Source organism: Plecotus auritus, assembly GCF_963455305.1.
Source record: "Plecotus auritus genome assembly, chromosome: 1".
NCBI classification, from domain to species: domain Eukaryota; kingdom Metazoa; phylum Chordata; class Mammalia; order Chiroptera; family Vespertilionidae; genus Plecotus; species Plecotus auritus.
Genome location: NC_137770.1, coordinates 72,102,909 through 72,123,750, shown reverse-complemented (window position 1 = coordinate 72,123,750; position 20,842 = coordinate 72,102,909). Strand labels below are relative to the sequence as shown.

At 43.4% G+C, this 20,842-nt stretch overlaps 1 protein-coding gene across 3 annotated transcripts; it reads right to left on the bottom strand.

Annotated features, from left to right (window-relative positions):
• Window positions 1-772: 772 nt before the first annotated feature.
• Window positions 773-15,177, bottom strand: NDUFAF1 (NADH:ubiquinone oxidoreductase complex assembly factor 1). 3 transcript variants are annotated; one of them, XM_080662942.1, is made up of 6 exons: window positions 15,050-15,164; window positions 12,536-12,637; window positions 10,348-10,999; window positions 4,599-4,784; window positions 1,527-1,601; window positions 773-990 (listed from the first exon to the last, which is right to left on the bottom strand). In XM_080662942.1, the coding sequence occupies exons 3-6, from the start codon at window positions 10,921-10,923 to the stop codon at window positions 841-843; spliced, it is 987 nt and encodes a 328-aa protein (XP_080519068.1). In that variant the 5' UTR covers window positions 10,924-10,999; window positions 12,536-12,637; window positions 15,050-15,164; the 3' UTR covers window positions 773-840. The 3 variants fall into 3 exon arrangements, with proteins under 3 accessions (XP_080519068.1, XP_080519069.1, XP_080519067.1); XM_080662943.1 differs by having other exon boundaries at window positions 12,555-12,637; XM_080662941.1 differs by lacking the exon at window positions 12,536-12,637 and having other exon boundaries at window positions 15,050-15,177.
• Between the last annotated feature and the right edge of the window lie 5,665 nt (window positions 15,178-20,842).

Here is a 20,842-nt window from a genome sequence, read left to right as displayed (position 1 = left end):
ACTCAAGGGGCCAAAGAGCCGCATGTGGCTCGCAAGCCGCAGTTTGCCAACCACGGGTTTAGGACATCCCTCTCACAATCCGGGACTGCTGGCTCCTAACTGCTTGCCTGCCTGATGGCCCCTAACTGCTTTTGCCTGCCAACCTGATTGCTCCCTAACCGCTCCCCTGCTGGCCCAATTGACACATAACTGCTCCCCTGCTGGCCCGATCGTCCCCAACTGCCCTGCCCTGCAGGCCTGATCGTCCCCAACTACCCTCCCCTGCTGGCCTGGTCGCCCCCAACTGCCCTCCCCTGCAGGCCTGAGCTTGCCCCCAACTGCCCTCACCTGCAGGCCTGATCTTGCCCCCAACTGCCCTCCCCTGCCAGCCATCTTGTGGTGACCATCTTGTGGTGGCCATCTTTGTGGCGGCCATCTTGTGACATTGCGTGAGGGCGTCGAGCGACACCACCTAGGTTTTTTATTATATAGGATTCTTCAGTGGTCTTCCTCAAAGATGGATTAGAAAACAGAAGAAACCTATAAGGAACAGAGTGGTAGAAGGCCATCAACAGTCATCTGAGACTCCTTGTTTTGGAAACCATGCAGGAATAGTCTCTATCAGAAATTGTTCTAACCAAAAACAGTTATTTATATAGTATCTCTGCATCAGTATAGTAACTGCATTCTCTGAGTTAAGGTACAGTTTAGAACTTGGTTTCCCTCTATATGGTCCCTCTTGGGAGCAGCATTTAGCTTTCTCTTAGGGAATATATACCAGCCACTGATTGGATGCCATTAAAGAAATACTTTATTTTGTCTCTGTATCAGCATGGATACTACACTTCTACTACATGATCTCTATCTAAAAAGTCTTGGGTTAAGCACTGGAGAATTTTCATAGGCAAATTCTTCTGTGTGGGCTGGATCAGCAAACACTCCAATAAAATCTATTTCCAGGAAGAATGGACCATCCACTTTATCAGCCAGGGTGAATCCAATAGAGGAGATCTAAATTTAAAATAGAGAAATTGATCAAAATCGCATACTGATGTTCCTGGAGTTTTAAAATTCCATGAGGTGATTACTATAGCTGAGTCTTTATACTACACTATCAGCCCTTAGCAAGTATGCCATAGTTTTCCTATGCTATAGTAAATTATAAGAGGAAATACAGGGCTACTTTTCTTTCCACACTCTACTTCCTTTCCTCTTCCTTCAGTGTAGTGCCACTAAGACTAGTGAGGACAAAATGGGTATCTAATGGAGGTTCTTGAAGCTCTCCTGAACTCAATACTGTTCTCTTATTTTAAAGCTAAAATAAAATGTAGGCATGCTCAAGAGAAGACCATGATGAAATTCACCAGGATAGGGATTTGGCTCAAAGGATAGGTCTGTGTAAACATCTGTCTGGGTATTACAGGGGGGGCCTTGAGTAGGAATTTCCATCTTTCATTTGCCAGCCTTCCAAAATGGACTGAATTCATCCTCACCAGAATTCTGATTCACTAAAGAGAATACAGTTCTGAATGAAAGGCAAATGTTACCTTGTCAAGTAGAAGCTGAAACTGGGCATCCCGGATTCTTCCTTGATTAGAGAAGAAAAATTTGGAGAAAGGAATCTGAAAAAAGAAAACCATTTACTTCATAACTGAAATACAAGTAACTGAAGCATTTGTATGTAATTATAATGATCTACACTAATAAAAGAGAAACATGCAAATTAACCATCACTCCGCTACACCCACCAGCCAATCAGAGCGAGTATGCAAATTAACCCAACAAAGATGGAGGTTAATTTGCATATGCAGAAGGGGTGAAGACTGAAGACAGCATAGAAGGAAGAGGGAGGGAAAGTGGAAAGTGAGGCGGAGGTGTTGGCGGGAGGGAAAGCGCAGGGGGTCGGTGGCTGCGGGAGGGAAAGTGCAGGGCTGGGGGGGCGGCGGGAGGAAAAGTGCAGGGCAGCGGGAGGGAAGTCATGGGGCAGCAGCAACGATGGGAGGGAAACCAGGGAAACCACGGAGTGGGGGGCAGAGGCGGCGGGAGGGTAAGGGAAAGCACGGGGTGACGGTGGGAGGGAAAGCGCGGGGAGCAGGAAGGGTGGCGGTGGTGGGAGGGAAGCCCGCTGGAAGCCCTGTTCTTGCAGGAATCTTCCTGCAATGGGCCTCTAGTAAAAGAATAATAGTTTAAATTTAAGTATAAAATTATTTCATAGATGCAGTTATGACAAGTGGCTAGTCATCTAGATCACAGATATATAACTAAGAAAATGATTAAATAACCTAATAGAAATATGGGGGTGAAGAGGCACACTTGTAAACTGTTAGTAGGAGTGGAAATTATTAAAACTCTTATTAGAGGGCAGTTGGCAATTGTGGTAGGCAGGATTCTAAGATGGCCCCCAAGACTTCCAACTTCTAGTGTACACACACCTTCTTTGAGGTATTTGAACACTAATCTCAATGTTGCTATGAAGGAACTCTGCAGAAATAAGGTCCTAAATCAGTTGACTTTTTTAAAGCTTATTATCTGTAGGCCTGACTAAATCACTTGAACCCGTAAAAGGGACTGACTGGTAAAAGATTAGAAGCATGAAGGGATTCAATGGAGTGGGGGGATTCTACACTGATGGCTTTGAAGATGGAGGCAGCCACCTGGCAAGGAGTGCGGCAGCTTCTAGGAGCTGAGAGTGGCCCCTCACTGACAGCCAATAAAGGAAGGACAGCAGCCCTGCAATGACAGGAACTGAATTAGCTAACAACCAGAAGGAGCTTGGAAGATTCTTGCCCAGAGCCTTTAGAAAGGAATATAGCCCAGCTAACTCCTTGAGTACAACCTTATAGGGCCCTGAGCATTGACTGAACCCAGATCTACTGTCTCAACTTATGACCCACAGAACTATGAGCTAATAAATGTGTTTTTGAAGCTGCTAAGTTTATGGAATGTTTTTTTATGTAGCAATAGAAAACCAATAGCACTAAAAAATTTTAAATGTCATAACTGACCTACCAATTTCACATTTAGGAATTCATATTTCAGACAAATTCTGATAAATACAGAAAGATATAGTTTTTTCTAATAGCAAAAAAAAAAAAAGAGAAGACCTTCACAATATATTACTAGTCAAAAAGTAAGATATAGACAAATCTACAGGCTTTTTAAGTTAATTTTTAAAACACCTCAAGAACTGTGATAAAATATTCATTGTAGCAATTGGTAACAACCCAAGTGACTATCAATACAGGACTCATTCAGTCAACTATAGGATATCCACATAACAAAATACAAAAAAACACACACAAAAAGAATTAAAAATATTCCATGTAGTGATATGGAAGGTCTTCAGGATCTAAATATTAAAAATATAAACAGAACATGCACAAATTATGCAATTTTTATTTTTTCAGTTTAAAAAAAGGAGAAAAATTATATTCCTATTTTCTTATATTTGCATAAACTACAAAACGCCTGGCTGGTGTGGCTCTGTGATTAAGCATGGACTTATGAACCAGGAGGTCACGGTTTAATTCTGGTCAGGGCACATGCCGGAGTTGTGGGCTCGATCTCCAGTGTGGAGCGTGCAGGAGGCAGCCAATCAATGATTCTCATCATTAATGTTTCTATCTCTCCCTCTCCCTTCCTCTCTAAAATCAATAAATATATATATTTTAAAAATTACTGAATTAGCCCTGACTGGTTGCTCAGTGGTTAGAGCATTGGCCCTCAGATGGAAGGTTCTCGGATTCAATTCCCAATCAAGGGCACCTACCTCAGTTGCAGGTTCAATCCCCAGCCCGTGAGGGCAGGTGTGGGAGGCAACCAATCAATGATCAATGTATCTCACGTCGATGTTTCTCTCTCTCTCTCCCTCTCCCCCATAGCCTCCCACCATTCCACTCTCTCTAAAAATCAATGGAAAAAATATCATCAGGTGAGGATTAAAAAAAAAAAAGAAAGTGACTGGGTTAGAGGGTGCAACTCTAGCTAGAGGGACAGGAAGGCCTCTGTGAGGCAATTTTCGAGCTGAGAGGTGAATGATAGGAAAGAAGCTGGGGAAGATATGAGGGGAAGAGCATACCAGGAGATACACCACAAAGTACAAAGGATCCCAGATAGAAATGAGCTTGTTGCCCTAACCGGTTTGGCTCAGTGGATAGAGCGTCGGCCTGCAGACTCAAGGGTCCCAGGTTCGATTCCGGTCAAGAGCATGTACCTTGGTTGCAGGCACATCCCCAGTAGGGAGTGTGCAGGAGGCAGCTGATTGATGTTTTTCTCTCATCAATGTTTCTGACTCTCTCTCCCTCTCCCTTCCTCTCTGTAAAAAATCAATAAAATATATTTTTTTTTTAAAAAAAAAGAAAGAAACATCTACTTAGGCTTAAACCAGAGATGCACCCATAACTTAGCATGTACCAGGCCATATCCTTATCAAAAATATTTCCTGGTTAGTAGGCTAACATATATGTTAATCAAAGAAAAAGTCAATTGTGTAAATCTTGCTCCTTGGTCCTTTCCCTTCTTACCCTTCCCACACCTTCCAAAGGGGACTAATAAGAAAAAGAAAAACTACAATGTAACCATGATCTCAAAAGATGTACAGTAAAGACCTGGGCTGTTACCTTGACCTCCTGCCAGTAGGGCCCACCACGGGTGAACATGAAGTAACTGTACATCTGATTGTTCTTCTGAATTATATCTGTGTCCTCCCTGATATTCACCATCCAAGGCCGACCATCTCCACGGACACGGAGATACAGGGTATTGAACTGAGACCAATCATAAGACTTCTTTCTATCAAAAGCACCCTAAGGTACAGAAAGGAAAGTTAATTTCACCTCATTTTTCATTATTAGCAAAATGTGAGTTAGCACTTTTTATAACAACAAAGGGATCCACTAATCATTTTTCTTTTTCAGATTCAATTCCCTCACAAGGGAGTAGATAAATCTAGTGATTCCTACTTTAGTATAAAATACTGACACAGTATGTTTCTAAGGTAATGTTCAAGACATGAATGGCCCAGGACAGTGTTTCCATGGGGCAGGCACTCACTTGTATCACTGAATGGAAAATAATTACTATTATGTACTTTCTTTCCCTGGTCCTATGGAGCAACGACTCCTGAGTGGGCCATTTAATGACAATTGCCTTCCAATAAATTAGAAAACTATGAAAGAGCTCAAGTTTTAAAATTTATATTTTATAACAATAGCTACCATCTATTGAAAAACTTAAACACTTTGCCCTGGCTGGTTTGACCTGCAGACTGAAGGGTCCCAGGTTCAATTCCAGTCAAGGGTACATGCCCAGGTTCGGGCTCGATCCCCAGTGGGGGCGTGTAGGAGGCAGCCGATCAATGATTCTCATCATTGATGTTTCTATCTCACCCTCTCCCTTCCTCTCTGAAATCAATTTTTTAAAAATTTTTAAAAAAAGAAAAACTTAAACACTTTGCTTGCATTAATTTAATCCTAACACCCCTATGAGGTAGGTACTATCTTTATACTCCACTTTACATATAAATAAACTGAACACTCTAATAAATGATAAATACAGTACTGTTAATAACTCAAAAATCTTTTTTTTTAAATATGTTTTTACTGATTTCAGAGAGAAGTGAGAAATAGAAACATCAATGATGAGAGGGAATCATTGATCAGCTACCTCCTGCATGCCCCCTACTGGGGATCAAGCCCACAACCTGGGCATGTGCCCTGACAGGGAATTGAACCAGTGACCTCTTGGTTCATGGGTTGACGCTCAACCACTGAGCCACACTGGCTGGGCCAAAATCTGTGTTCTTAACAATCTATATCAGCAGTCACCAACCTTCCACGGACCACGGGTTGGCGACCGCTGATCTATATTGTCTCTCTCTTTCAAAGTGGAACTTAGTGCTAATTTCCAAAGGTGCTTATTTACAACAATCTCAGAGGCAATCTGATGTTAAGAATACCAGTGTGCAGGTATGAGCTATTATTTAGTAGCTATATAACTCTAGACAAGTTACTAGATCTCCGCAAGCCTCAGTTTCCTCATCTGTAAAACTGGAATGATCAGCCCTAGCCAGTTTGGCTTAGTAGAACGAACATCGGCCTATGGACCAAAGGCTCCAGAGTTCGATTCTGGTCAAGGGCACATACTGGGTTGTAGGCTCCTCCCTGGCCTGGGCCTTGGTCAGGGCTCGTACAGAAGGCAACCAATCAATGTTTCACTCACATTGATGTTTCTGTCTTTCCTCTCTTTCTTCCACTTTCCTTAAAATTCAATGCAAAAATATCCATTAAAAAAACACACAAATAAAACTGGAATGATCATACGTTACAATATTACTGTGAGAAATAAAAGGAACAATGTATATGAACTAATCTGCACAAGGAATGTCAGGTACACTTAATAAATGTTATCATGCCCAGCAGTTGAGTGTCTACCCAGGAAGCAAGAGGTTGCCAGTTCGATTCCCGATCAGGGCACATGCCCAGGTTGTGGGCTTGATCCCCGATGGGGGCCATGCAGAAGGCAGCCAATCAATGATGTTCTTCTCTCTAGGATGTTTCTTTCTCTCTATCCCTCTTCCTTTCTCTCTCACTAAAAAAAATCAATAAAAACATATTTTTTAAATGTTATGAACATTTTCTATTACCCCACAATACATATTTAACCATAGAATTATTTGCTGCTGTGGACTATCAATTCCATTTTGAGGATTTTCAGGGCCTGAAAAAAAAATCTTGGTGTGCACAAGTTGGTGTGCATAATTTGTTGCCTCTGGAAGAATACCTACCTTTCTTTTTCATCATTATCTGGAGAGATGGAGCTTAATACTACTCCTAACATTTGTCTTTCTCCTTAAAGCACAATATCCAAGCAAACATGCAGAGGCTGTGGCCAAGGTCAGACATGGGAATCTGTCCAGAGCAGCCCTGAAACAATACCTGGTCAGCAAATTTGCAAAAAGCCATAGGCCAGTGGAGAGATAAAAGAACTAACCTAAGTAACTTTAGAAAATAGTGTTCTGACTAGATACTATAAGGCTAAAGACAAAAGAAACTATACATAAACACTGTATTCTACTTGGTCGAGTTGTCTCACAGAGTTCTGGGTTAAAAATCCTAAGACTGCCGAAACCGGTTTGGCTCAGTGGATAGAGCGTCAGCCTGCAGACTGAAGGGTCCCGGGTTCGAGTCTGGTCAAGGGCATGTACCTTGGTTGCGGGCACATCCCCAGTGGGAGGTGTGCAGGAGGCAGCTGATCGATGTTTCTCTCTCGTTGATGTTTCTAGCTCTCTATCCCTCTCCCTTCCTCTCTGTAAAATATCAATAAAATATATTTTAAAAAAATCCTAAGACTGCCCAGCTGGTGTGGCTCAATGGTAGAGCATTGAACAATGAACCAAGAGACTGTAGGTTTCATTCCCAGTCAGGGCACATGCCTGGTTTCGGGCTCCATCCCCAGTAGGGGGTGTGTAGGAGGCAGCCAATCAGTGACTCTATCTCATCATTGATGTTTCGCTCTCTCTCTCCCTCCCCCTTCCTCTCTGAAATCAACAAAAAATAAAATTTTTAAAAATCCTGAAACTGCTTTACATGTATATTGGGGTTAAACTAGTAAGTAAATGGATGGTAAATGGTGGGGGATGGGTTTCTCACTGTTACTGAATGAAGTTACAGAAGCAAGAGGGGGAAGGCCAGACTGAACCACATGGTACTGAATTAAAGTGAGAGCATTAGTATGAGCTCATATTTAGATTAATATGGCCCTAGCTGGTTTGACTCAGTGGATAGAGCATCAGCCTGCAGACTTAAGGGTCCAGGGTTCGATTCCAGTCAAGGGCTCCTAGCCCTGGTCCAGGGCATAACGGTGGTAACCAATCAATGTGTCTCTCTCATATCGGTGTTTCTCTCCATCTCTCCCTCTCCCTTCAACTCTCTAAAAATAAATGGAAAAAATATTCTTGGGTGAGGATTTAAAATAATTAATATGAATACAGAAATTATAGACATGTATTTACACAAGTTGGTATGTATACATATACTTCCTAGCTATGTCCACTTAGATGTCCTAGATATAGTGTCATCCCAGTAACAACAAGCATACTCATTGCCCAGATCCTGGTTTCTAATAACATCCTCCATAAAAAAAGAAACCAGAGCTCTTTTGAGAAATGGCTTATTCTAGGGTTGGGACAAGGGAAACACAAGATAAGCCAGAACATCTTGTAGAGCCAAAATGTGCTAAAAATACACACACACACACACAAAAGGATGGGGCCCTGGCCGGTGTGGCTCAGTTGGCTGGGCGTCATCCTGTGCACCAGAATTGATGGTTCGATTCCCAGTCAGGGCACATGCCCAGGTTTCAGGTTCTATTGCCAATAGAGGGCACACAGGAGGCAGCCAATCGATGTTTTGTTCTCACATGGATCTTTCCCTCTCCCTTCCTCTCTGAAAATCAATAAAAGTATTTTTTCAAAAGGATGGAGGGAGATCAAAGGACAGGAGCCAACCTGAAAGAACTCCCAGTGGCCAAAGGTAGAACAATTTCAGCAACAAAATAAGTAACATATTGTTGGATTATAACCCAAAGTGTGAGTCCATACTAACAAATAAATAAATGTGGTAGAAGAAACAAATCTTTCTTTCTTAAGAATCCCAAGTAATTTATGTGTATAGTACACCTTTCAAGAGATATAATTTAACCCTACAATCTTCCCAACTTGAAAGTAGGCTACACTTACTGACTTGCTTCCAAAGAACATGGTATAGAAAGAAAAAAGCTCGACAGGCATAACTCAGTGGTAGAGCATCGACCTATGAACCAGGTCACAGTTCGATTCCTGGTCAGGGCATATGCCTGGGTTGGGTGGAGGAGGCAGCAGATCGATGTTGCGCTCTCACATCGATGTTTTTCTCCTTCCTCTCTCTATAAAAAATCAATAAACTATTCTTAAAAAAAAAAAGAAGAAGAAGAAGAAGAAGAAAACTGAACAATGGAGTAACCTGGCAAACACTACCTTGACCAAGTGATCAAAGTTAACACATCAGTGATGTCATGTTGCTAGCACATACCTTTCTTTTCTTTTTAAAGAAATTATATCTTTTTTTATTTATTGACTTGAGAGAAAGCAAAACATTGATTTTTGTTGCTCCACTTATCTATGCATTCATTGGTTGACTCCTGTTATGTGACCAGGGACCAAACCCAAAACTCTGGAATATTGGAACAATGCTCTAATCAACTGAGCTCTCTGACCAGGGCGCTGCATGTATCTTTCATACGATGTAATGAGAAGGGTACTTTAACTTGGTGGCATTCTTCCTAAAAACCCAGAACCCCAGTCTAACCAGGAGAAAAAAATCTAGATCCCCAGTCTAATCAGAAAATCCCAAATTGAGGGTCATTATATAAAACTAGAGGCCTGATGCATGAAATTCATGCAAGGGGCTCAGCCCTCGCAGCCCCGGCTGCCCCGGCTGGCTCTCACAGCCCCGGCTTCATTCGGAAGGTCGTCCAGAAGGTTGTCTGGTCAGTCATTCTGCTGTTAGACTTAATTAGCATATTAGTTCTTTATTATATAGGAGGATACCTAACCAGTATTTCTCAAATCCTCATGAAAAATAAGAAAAGACTAAGAAACTGTCACAGACCAAAGGAGACTAAGGAGACATGACTACTAGATGTAATGTAAAATCCTGGATGGGATCCTGGAACAGAAATAGAATATTAGTGGAAAAGCTAGTGTAATTCAAATAGAGTCTGGAATTAGTTAATAGTAATGCACCAATTCTTAGTTGTGACAATGTACTAAAGTAATGTAAGATGGTAACAATTGGAGAAGCTTGGTGAGGGCCATACAGGAACTCTCTGTACTACTTTGCAATTTTTCTGTAAAACTAAAACTACTCTAAAATTAAGTTTACTTTAATTAAAATAAATAAAAAGCTAGACTGATCCTACATCCACACTAAGGAACCCCTGGCCATTTAAGGGTCTGTGGTCTATGTTAGAGGAGATGCAAACCTCAGATCATTGTTCAATTGTCTAATCTCTCAGGGCTCCTTAACACGTTAAGCGCCATGTCAGTCACCGGTGACTGAAACGGAAGGAAGACAAAACAGGCTTGGCCCTTAACGTGTTAAACATAACAATGCACCACTCTGGACCAAAGTGATGCCCAGAAACAAGTAGTCCCTCCTCAGGAGCCACTTCCCCCTTGTGCTTCAGCTTTGTACTGGTGCCCAGTAGTTATACAACCCCATACAAGATGAGATGCCAGGTGTTTTCATTTACAGAAACTCTCAGCTACAGTTCATGCTACAATGTTCACCCCAGTTCACCAGAAAACTCAAACTGCTAGGCCTAACCTACCCTTGGAATCCTGGATATCATTGCACAGTATCCACTCTGACTTTTCTCCCCATCCTGAGGTGCCGCAGAGCTCAGAGTTCCATACAGGAGTGCACTCTGGTTATTCTTGCCCATTTTCAGGAACACTTCACTCCTGCCTCCAATTGTCTTATCCGAAGTCACTATCCACTTATCCAAATCTTCTTTTCCACGGAACTGCCAGACAACTCTGGCTTGTTCCATAATGACCTCCTGCAGAGGGCGGCCTTCAGGCCCTATCCAATGATTCACAATCTCATCCTTCAAACGCCAAAAATGTTCCTTGATTTCATCTTTAATTGCTTTATCAAAACTAACTTCAGGCTTCTCCTCAGGAGAAGTTATATCCAAAGCAACTTCTCTCTGGTGATCTCCTTGCAAACCCTCTGCAGAGTTCCTTTGAGTGGAAGCTTTGCCAGGAGTAGCCACTGGTTTCTGAAGACTCCTGGAACAATAGTCTGCAAAGCTGGTACTCAAAAATGGACAAGAGGCAACACTTGGCTTTAGGCATTTACTGAGAATATAAGTGCCATTCAGCAATTTGTGAACCAGAGCCATGGTAAGAAAAAGTCAAAATGTAAATTTCTCCCTGGACTACCAGAGAAAGAAGCTTCAGCTAATAGCCCAATTCCACCTATAATAGAAGAGACATTGAAGAGTTACAAGTGTAGCAAAAAATATATCACAATTTCAAATTCAACATAGATCATGTATTGTGAAATTCATGAATTTATTTTCTAACTCTATAAACATTTATCCAGGACATATGACGAGAATACTGTTTGCACTATACATAATGCATCCAGCTGCCTTGTGAAAAAAATACCAAAATAAATATAAACACAGAGCCCTTCATGGAGTTTGATTACTCAACCCCAAAACAATTCAAGTATGTGTTTCAAAAGATTGTGTTCATTTTAAAATAAATTTTTATGCTGATTTTGTGCTGGTTTTGTTTTGTTTTTTTGGCAACTCCACCAGGACTGGATTTTTTAAAAATATATTTTTTATTGATTTCAGAGAGGAAGGAAGAGAGAGAGAGACAGAGAGAGAGAGAGAGAGAGAGAAAGAGAGAGAGAGAGAGAGAGAGAGAAACATCCATGATGAGAGAGAATCATGGATAGGCTGCCTCCTGCAAGTCCCCCACTGGGGATCGAGCCCACAACCTGGGCATGTGCCCTTGACCAGAATTGAACGTGGGACCTTTCAGTTTGCTGGCCGACACTCTATCCACTGAGCCAAACTGGCTAGGGCAGGACTGGATTTTTAAAGAAATAATTGGTTTCTAGAATAAAGTATTCAACTCATTCACTCCAGGACCTAAGCTAATTGACATGTTAGTCTCTTTAACCCTTTCAGTTAGCACTTCATAAAAAGAGGGACTTACAGCCCTGGGCACGAGGCTCAGTTGGTTGGAGCATCATCCTGTATACTAAAAGGTTGCAGGTTCAATTCCTGGGTGGGGCACCTAGGGGAGGTAACCAATCAACGTTTCCTCTCTCTCTCTCTCTCTCTCTCTCTCTCTCTCTCTCAAAATCAGTGATGCCCTAGTCAGTTTGGCTCAGTGGATAGAGCATTGGCCTGGGGACTGAAGCGTCCCGGGTTCAATTCCGGACAACGGCACATGCCCGGGTTGCGGGCTCAATCCCTGGTGGGGGGCGTGCAGGAGGCAGCTGATACATGATTCTCTCTCATCATTGATGTTTCTCTCCCTCTCCATTTCTCTCTGAAGTCAATAAAAAATATTTTTAAAAAACCAGTAACAAAAAATATATCCTCGTTTGAAGATTTCAAAAGAAAAAAAAAATTGAGGGATTTAGATGTGTGAACTGAATATGAAATCAGAAAACTTGGACTTGCCCAGTAGTGTGGTTCAGTTGTTGAGCGTCAACCCATGAACCAAGAGGTCAGAGGTTCGATTCCAGGTCAGGGCACATGCCTGGGTTATGGGCTTGATCCCCAGTAAGAGGTGTGCAGGAGGCAGCCAATCGATGATTCTCTCTCATCATTGATGTTTCTATTTCCTCTCCCTCTCCCTTCCTCTCTTTGAAATCAATAAAAACATCTTTCAAAAAGGAAAATTCCTGCCCTGACCAGTTTGGCTCAGTGGATAGAGCGTCGGCCTGCAGACTCAAGGGTCCCAGGTTCGATTCTGGTCAAGGGCATGTACCTTGGTTGCAGGCACATACCCAGTGGGGAGTGTGCAGGAGGCAGTTGATTGATGTTTCTCTTTCATCGATGTTTCTAACTCTCTATCCCTCTCCCTTCCTCCCTGTAAAAAAACAATAAAAAAAAATTTTTTTTTAAAAAAGGAAAATTCCAGGTAAGATATTTAAAAAAAAAGAAAACTTCGACTTGACTCCTGGCCCTACCCTCTTATTAGGTTGTAAGTATTGTAAATATCGGCAATTTCTTTTTTTAAAAATATATTTTATTGATATTCCACAGAGAGGAAGGGAGGAGGATAGAGAGCTAGAAACACCGATGAGAGAAAAACATCAACCAGCTGCCTCCTGCACACCCGCCACTGGGGATGTGCCCGCAACCAAGGCACGTGCCCTTGACCGGAATCGAACCTGGGACCTTTCAGTCCGCAGGCTGATGCTCTATCCACTGAGCCAAACCGGTCTCGGCTTGGCAATTTCATATGGCTACACCTACTAACGCTGTTTACCCTCAGGTAAATCAGTTGATCTTCTGAGGTCTCCATTTCCTTGGGGGTAACAGTTCCCTTACCTACCTTAAGGGATTTTTCTGAAGATCAGATAGAATGATGGCTATAAGAAGGGTCTCTGATCCAGTAAGTCTAACAGGATCTCCAAGATTCTTCATATCTAACAAGCTCCTAGTCCAAGGCTTACACTTTGAGTAACAAGGCTTTGACTATCACTATCACTATCTGAGGTCCTCAAAAATAGAAATAAACAGTAACACTAATACTATCACATTTAAATACCATTCTTAATATTTTCAAGCCACCTTGATGTATCACATTTAATGTACATATGACTTCTGTAAGACAAGGCAGGTAGATATTTCCTTTCTCTAGGAAACAAGACACCAACAGATGAAGTGGCCTGCCTAAGTCCACAATGTTAATCAGTATGGAATCTAGAACTAGTACGCTGGTCTGAGGTCCTTCCACTTGATGCTGCTGCCTCTCTATATGTATAGCATTACCAATATAACTTCTATCGCTCTAGTAAAATAACAACTTTGCTCTTAGCAACAACATTTCTTAAGTGCTGGCAGGAAGTGCTGCCAGAACCAGGAAGACCAAATGGACCCCTCTTCTACCTGTTCCTGCTACCCTTAAAAGGAAATAAAATATGCAAGACCATATATGCGAACATGACAAGTATAAAGATGTACAGAGGCACCCTCCCTCCAAGGAGGACACCAGTGTCTTTCCCCTTCCCCTCAGGCATGCATCACCTAACTCTAAGGGATACCCTCCCTCGCCCCCACGAGACTTGCAACCAGGGGTGCAATGGGCAGCAGCCTCTCATGGCGGGCTAACCCCCTGAACCTGTCCCCAAGGCCCCCTTTTTGCTGACTCTGCAGTGAGCTGACAGCAGCCCTGCCTAGGCTCTTCTTGCCCATAGGTTTCTAGAGAGCAAAAGTAGGCCCCTCTAGTCTCTCTCTTGTTGTTCCTTCTATCCTAAGCCCTTCCTTGTCAGACTGTCCCCAGCTTTAATAAACGTACTCTCAAAATAAAAAGTACTGGGCTTTGGAGACAACCCCACTGTAGGTTGTCTCCAAAATATTTTTAAAAATTATATTTGGGCCCTAGCCGGTTTGACTCAGTGCATAGAGCGTCGGCCTGCAGACTGAAGGGTCCCAGGTTCAATTCCAGCCAAGGGCACATGCCCAGGCTGTGGGCTTGATCCCCAGTAGGGGGCGTGCAAGAGACAGCCAATAGATGATTCTCATCATTGATGTTTCTATTTCTCTATCCCTCTCTCTTCCTCTCTGAAATCAATAAAGAAATATATTTTTAAAAAATTATATTTGGGCCCTGACCGGTTTGGCTCAGTGGACAGAGTGTCGGCCTCCGGACTGAGGGGTCCCAGGTTCGATTCCGGTCGAGGGCATGTGCCTTGGTTGCGGGCACGTCCCCGGTGGGGGGCATGCAGGATGCAGCTGATGGATGTTTCTAACTCTATCCCTTTCCCTTCCTCTCTGTAAAAAGTCAATAAAAATATTTAAAAATATATATATTTGGATGGGGGAGAGGAGGGAATAAAAGTCTTAAAGTCTAGTATAGGATTATTGGATTATGAGTAATATTCACCCTATTTTCCAAACCCTCAGTAGTGTTGTTACGTCTCTTAATACAACTTTAATTATAAATGTTTGTTTCATATTTTTACCAATAAAGTCAAAGCCGTTAACGGATGATCCCAGACTGAAAGTTCGTGGCTTTTGACGGAGCTAAATGGAGCAGTCTTTATAAAGATTGTATATCTAGGGTTTACCATGTGCCAGAAACTGTTCTAAATGTATTTCCATTGAATCCTCACAACTCTGGGAGAGGTACTATTACTATTACAGAGATGAGAACACGGAGCTTCCAAGATTAAACTACCCGAGGTCATTACAGCTACTAAGTAGCAAAACTAACTCTAGAGCCCTGGCATTAAGCTCCCAATCCGAGTCGGGGTGTGGTCCCCTCACCCCTCACCTGCTAGGCTGTGTCGCCCTCGCACGCTCCGGACACCCGAACGACCAGCAGGGACCCACTTGCCCTCCCCACCGGGGTTCCAGAGTGGCCTCTGCTGGGGTCCCCAGCTTTTCTCGACCGGGCACTCCACTTTCCGGTGTCGGTCCAGCTGCTTTTACAACCCGGTGCCAAACCAGGCGTTTTGACACTAGAGTTCCGGTCCGAAGCGGAGGCCTAGGACTAGTAACAAAGATCCCTAAGCCAGTCGACCTGAGGCTTTTGGCCTCTACTCGCTTTCCAAAAAGCCCGGTTTCCACCACTCCTGATCTTTTCTGTCCTATGTGAGAAAAAGGAGAGAATTTAGACAAACTATTCGTCTTTTCCTGCATCCCATCTTCAGGCTGCAAACTTCATCCCGCGTCTTTCAAATAGGACCCTTGCGTCGCTAACGTTCCTTCGCCCGGAGGCGCCAGGGTCCCCTCGCGCCCCATGGTCTCCCCCCGCCCCAGGCACCAGAGAGCTGTGACCTCAGAGAACTGGTTCTACTGGAATTGCCCCCGCGGAATCTTTGGAGAACCAGCAAGCTCCTGGACAGCAAACCGTTGTACCCGCCATTTCCCTATCCCGCCCCGTGGGGTCGCCCACTCCACAAGGCTTCTAGATCTTGTGCATACTTCTATTTAAGCACTTTGAACATTGTTTCTTGTTCTTTTACTTCTCAGTTCCTCCAACACACTGTGACTTCTTGGGTCCAGAACTGTCTCCAGCACCTCGTATAGTGCTAGCAGAAATTAAGGGCTCAGCTTGAATTGGAGAGAACTGTAACCCCCTAGAAGTCAACACCATTCCCCTCAAGGCTTCAGGAAAGAACTCACCAAATATAATTGCCTTTTCCAAGTTTCCTCTATTACTCGTTTCCACGCCACCAACTCCTCCTCCTTGAAATTCTGCTTTGACTTCTCTAGTCTCTACACTTGCCTAGTTCTCCTACCTCCTCCATAGTTCCCTAGCTGCTCCTTAACTGACTCTTCTCTTCCCACAACTTTAAATGGGGTTGTCTCCAAAGCCCAGACTGCACCCTCCTCTTTTCTAGTTTCAGATATGAATTATCTAAAGACAATGTGAGCATCTCTTTCCCTACACCCCAGTAAACATTTTCAACCTCTCCATAGCAGTTCCAGCAATGGGATACACCACTAGCATCTCAAATTTGGTATGTCTAAAATTGAATTAGCCCAGCTGGCATGGCTCAGTGGTTATGCATCGACCTATGAACCAGGAGGTCACAGTTCAATTCCCAGTCAGGGCACATGCCTGGGTTGTGGGCTCCATCCCCAGTAGGGAGTATGCAGGAAGCAGCCAATCAATGATTCTCTCTCTCATTATTGATGTTTCTATCTCCCCCTCTCCCTTCCTCTCTAAAATCAATAAAAATATTTTTAAAAATAAAATTGAATTATCCATAGTAACTCCTCCTATCTTCACTATTTCTGTAAATGCCCACATCCTTCTAAACTGGCCATCCTTGGCTTCTCCCCTTAAGACCTCCTCTTGGGGCGCCAAGACCTGGGCCCAGTGCCCTCCTGGAGGGTCGGGTCCCTTCCCTGGACATGGGGTGGGGGCCCTGCCAGCACCAACACCACCTTGCCCCAAGTCTTTTAACCTGGGTGTTAGCATTTTAGAGACCCCTCAGGAGTTCTGGCCACCAACTAACTGCTCCCTCCCTAGCCAGGACCTCTTGCAAGACTGTAACTAGTGATGTTTGTACAACCAAAGACTCTACTTTGTGGTTTAAGAAAAATAAAATTGACTACATTAAAAAAAAAAAAGACCTCCTCTCACCAACCCTAAATGCTGTTGAACTCTCTTTGCTATCTTTGATCTTTGGCTCCTTCTTTCCAAACCCAGTGAGAAACCTGGATTAGTTACTGCTCTTATACAACTTACATTCGGTCTACTGACTGCCCTACTCTGTACACAACAGTTTGTCTATTTCCATTTTTAAATGTGGCACCCAGAGCTAGACATCATATTCCTTTGGCCTCCAGATGTGCCACTGCATACATTCTAAACTCTCCATAATATCCTACTCCATCTATAAGACTCATACTTATCCTCAATTTCTCATCCAAGCTAGAATCTGCCTAAACCATACTCATTCCTCCTCATAATGGAATTAATATTTTCTCTGCTTAGCATTCTTTTTTAAAAATATATTTTACTGATTTTTTACAGAGAGGAAGGGAGGGAGATAGAGAGTTAGAAACATCAATCAGCTGCCTCCTGCACACCCCCTACTGGGGATGTGCCCACAACCAAGGTATATGCCCTTGACCAGAATAGAACCTGGGACCCTTCAGTCAGCAGGCCAACGCTCTATCCACTGAGCCAAACCAGTTATGGCTCTGCTCAGTATTCTTCCCTCTTCTGCATCCCTTAAGTTTGGTCTCAGGTGTTTACATGACTCCCCTGACTTCAGCTGATTGGTCCAGTGGTGAGCACCTCTTCTGCACTGGGTCAATCAGTTTATTCCCAGGAATTTTCTGAAGGAAAACTGGTGGCTCTTGTGGAGTTCCTGGGCTACCTGCTAATATTGTGAAGAAAATGTGTTTGCAACAAGATAAAATGAAGGTGCTGGGAGAGATGGGAATAGGAGGATAAAAGAAGGCTCAGTAAGCATTTATTTTCCCAGTTCTAACTGTTCCCAAGGTCCAGTTGCAGCATCTTGCCATGGCTTGGTTATTTAGTCTTTCCTTGACTTTCAAGCACCAATGAATTCCTTTTGCCTAAATTAATCTGAATTTGGTTTCTATCACTTGCAACCTATTGGTTGCAAGTCCTCATTGATACATTGACTGCACCTATTCAGAACACAACTTAAATCCCATGTTCTCCTTAAAAACTTTCCCTACTGTATCCATGTCATAATGATTGCTCTCCTGGCATCCTATAATTTTTTTATGTTATATACACTGACACTTAATTACATTCAAATGAAAACTAGATTATAAGCTTGACTACACTGCTCATTCATTTTTTTATGTACAAGCCTTTTCTCTTCAACAGGAGGGTAAAAACCTTGAAGATAGTGATTTTTGTCATATACATTAAATACATCTTCTACAGTAACCTGCACAAATTTACACACAGAGTGGTTACTGCCTCAAGAGGCCAAAGGACAAATTTCATGAAAACCTTTAAGAAGGGCTGCAGTAACACAGGCCAGTGAAAAAATATTGCAATAGTTAAAGCAGGAGGCAAATTATTCAGTAATTTCATATCTTGATGGAGTCTCTTCAAAGTTTAAAGATAATCAGGGCATGATCCAGGCAAAGGAAATACATTATTTTAGAAAAGGAAATGACCTCATGGGAATTTTGGGTCATGGTGGTATCACTATAGATTCAGGGTTAGTTCTCTGCTGATTCAGGAACTTGATTTTATCTGTTTGCTCAGAGGATTACTTCTTGCCAAGCAACTTCACAGGAGGACAAATGACAAACCAGAATGAACATTTATTCATCTACCACAAAAAAATGGGCCTGATGTGAGAATTCAGGCCATCTATCCGGGACAGTCCCTCCTGATGGGGAAGCTCACCTTGCAGTCCAGACAGACTAGCAGGTGAGGAGGGTCACCTAATTAGAAAGAGTCGGCAGTGTTCAAAGGGACTTTCCATTAAACAAAATGAATTGTCTATCCTTCTTTTGGGGATATTTCTATCTGCAGCTCTGAGGCCAAGCTTTTTGTGATGTCACTTTAATAAATATCTAGACACACACACACACACACACACACACACACACACACACACACACACAGCAAGCCTTGGCCTATGTGGCTCAGATAATTGGGTGTCCTCCATCCCATGCACCGAAAGGCTGCCGGTTTGATTCCCAGTCATTTGATAGGTATGCATTTCAGTTCAATTTATCCCACTTTCATTCCCTTCCACAGTTGTGAATCTCAGGGACACTCCCCAATAGGCATCCTGCACACTAAACTCTATCTCAGAGTCTACTTCTTGGAGAACCCAACTTGTAACAGTTGGTGCTAGAAGTGGTCCAAGAAAGCAGGCAATAAAATAAGGTTTAGAAGTTGGGTTACCTACCACACAGCTAGCAACAAAGATTTGGTGGTCCGATTGTTGAATATTTCATTATCAGCAAAGAGGGATAGTATGCTGGTGAAAGGGAATGTACCAGCTGGTGGGGTGTATCAGGCATTTAAAAAATATGGGAGGGCATCCTATATAATAAAAGCCTAATATGCAAATTGTCCCCTCGGGCGGTCATTCGACCGCATGCTATGATGTGCGCTGACCACCAGGGGGGGGCGGTGGGGAACATGGCAGGTGTCGGCAACGAGGTGCTGGCAACGGTTAGCAGAGTAGACGCTGCTGGCCCTGATGGGCCCCAACAAGAGTGGTACCGCTGCAGGATGGTGGAGCAGGTGAGCAGGTGGCACCAGGCCAAGGCAGGTGCAAGAGGGTGCCCAATTGCCCTGCCGATAGCCCTGCAGACGGCGACCAGTGGCGGCACTGAGGGAACTGGGTGGCGGGCCCCAATCGTTCACCCCGTAGACCGGATGGTGAAGCACGTGAGGGGGCAGTGCCAGACCAAGGCAGGGTACCAGGTGGGGCTGTGGGGCTGTGGGGCTGCAAGGCTGGGGTCGTGAGCTGGGGCCCAATCTCCACAGGCCACCCCAAGGGACCCTACCAGTGCACAAATTTGTGCATGGGGCCTTTAGTAGTAACTACTAGTATAATATGGAATTCAGCCATGGTTACTGAAAGTCAAGTATGAAAGCCAGAGGGCACCCCTAATAGCATATGAAGAGGGGTTCTACACCCACAGTGGGAGGGCAGGAAAAGCTGAGGCCCAGGATAATCATCAGAGTAGTCTCAACTCTAATAAGATTATACTCCCAAGCCAGGCAGATCAGCTAAGCCAAGACCTAGGCCCTAGTAATGCAACCATGACATTTGGGATGGGGCTATCTGATTGATGCCACTGAAGATCTTGAATTCTCACACTTCCCTGAATCCTCGAAACCTGAAAAATGGCTCAACATCTTGTTATCAGACAGTGAAGAGGCCTGTACCCTGTAAGAATGCATGTGCCCTCCTCAACATCTGCCCTTACCGTCCTCCTGGACACAGGCCAATTACTAGGATTAAAACACTACTTAGCCCAGTGGGGAACATACTGGACCAGATAAGGGAGAAAAGGGACTATAGCACTAAGGAGCTGCAAGAACTAGCTAAGCATGTAATGGCAACAGTTGGGAGAATAGCAAGACACTGGATTCTGAGGGTGCTTGATCAAGGGGACCTAGTCAGAGCATATGCCCAGGTTGCAGACTCCATCCCCAGAAGGGGGCATGCAGGAGGCAGCCGATCACTGATTCTCTCTCATCATTGATGTTTCTGTCTCTTTCTACCTCTCCCTTCCTCTCTGAAATCAATAAAAATATATCTTTAAAAAAAACCTGAGCCCTAACCAGTTTGGCTCAGTGGATAGAGCGTTGGCCTGTGGACTGAAAGGTCCCAGGTTCAATTCCGGTCAAGGGCATGTACCTTGGTTGCGGGCACATCCCCAATAGGAGGTATGCAGAAGGCAGCTGATCGATGTTTCTTTCTCATCGATGTTTCTAACTCTCTATCCCTCTCTCTTCCTCTCTGTAAAAAATCAATAAAATATATATTAAAAAATTTTTTTTTAAAAAATGCTGAAAAGTGAGCACAACAAACTGGATGTACTAAGGTCAGAAATCCCACCAAATTATTATGTTCCATGGGAAGACCAAAAGGAT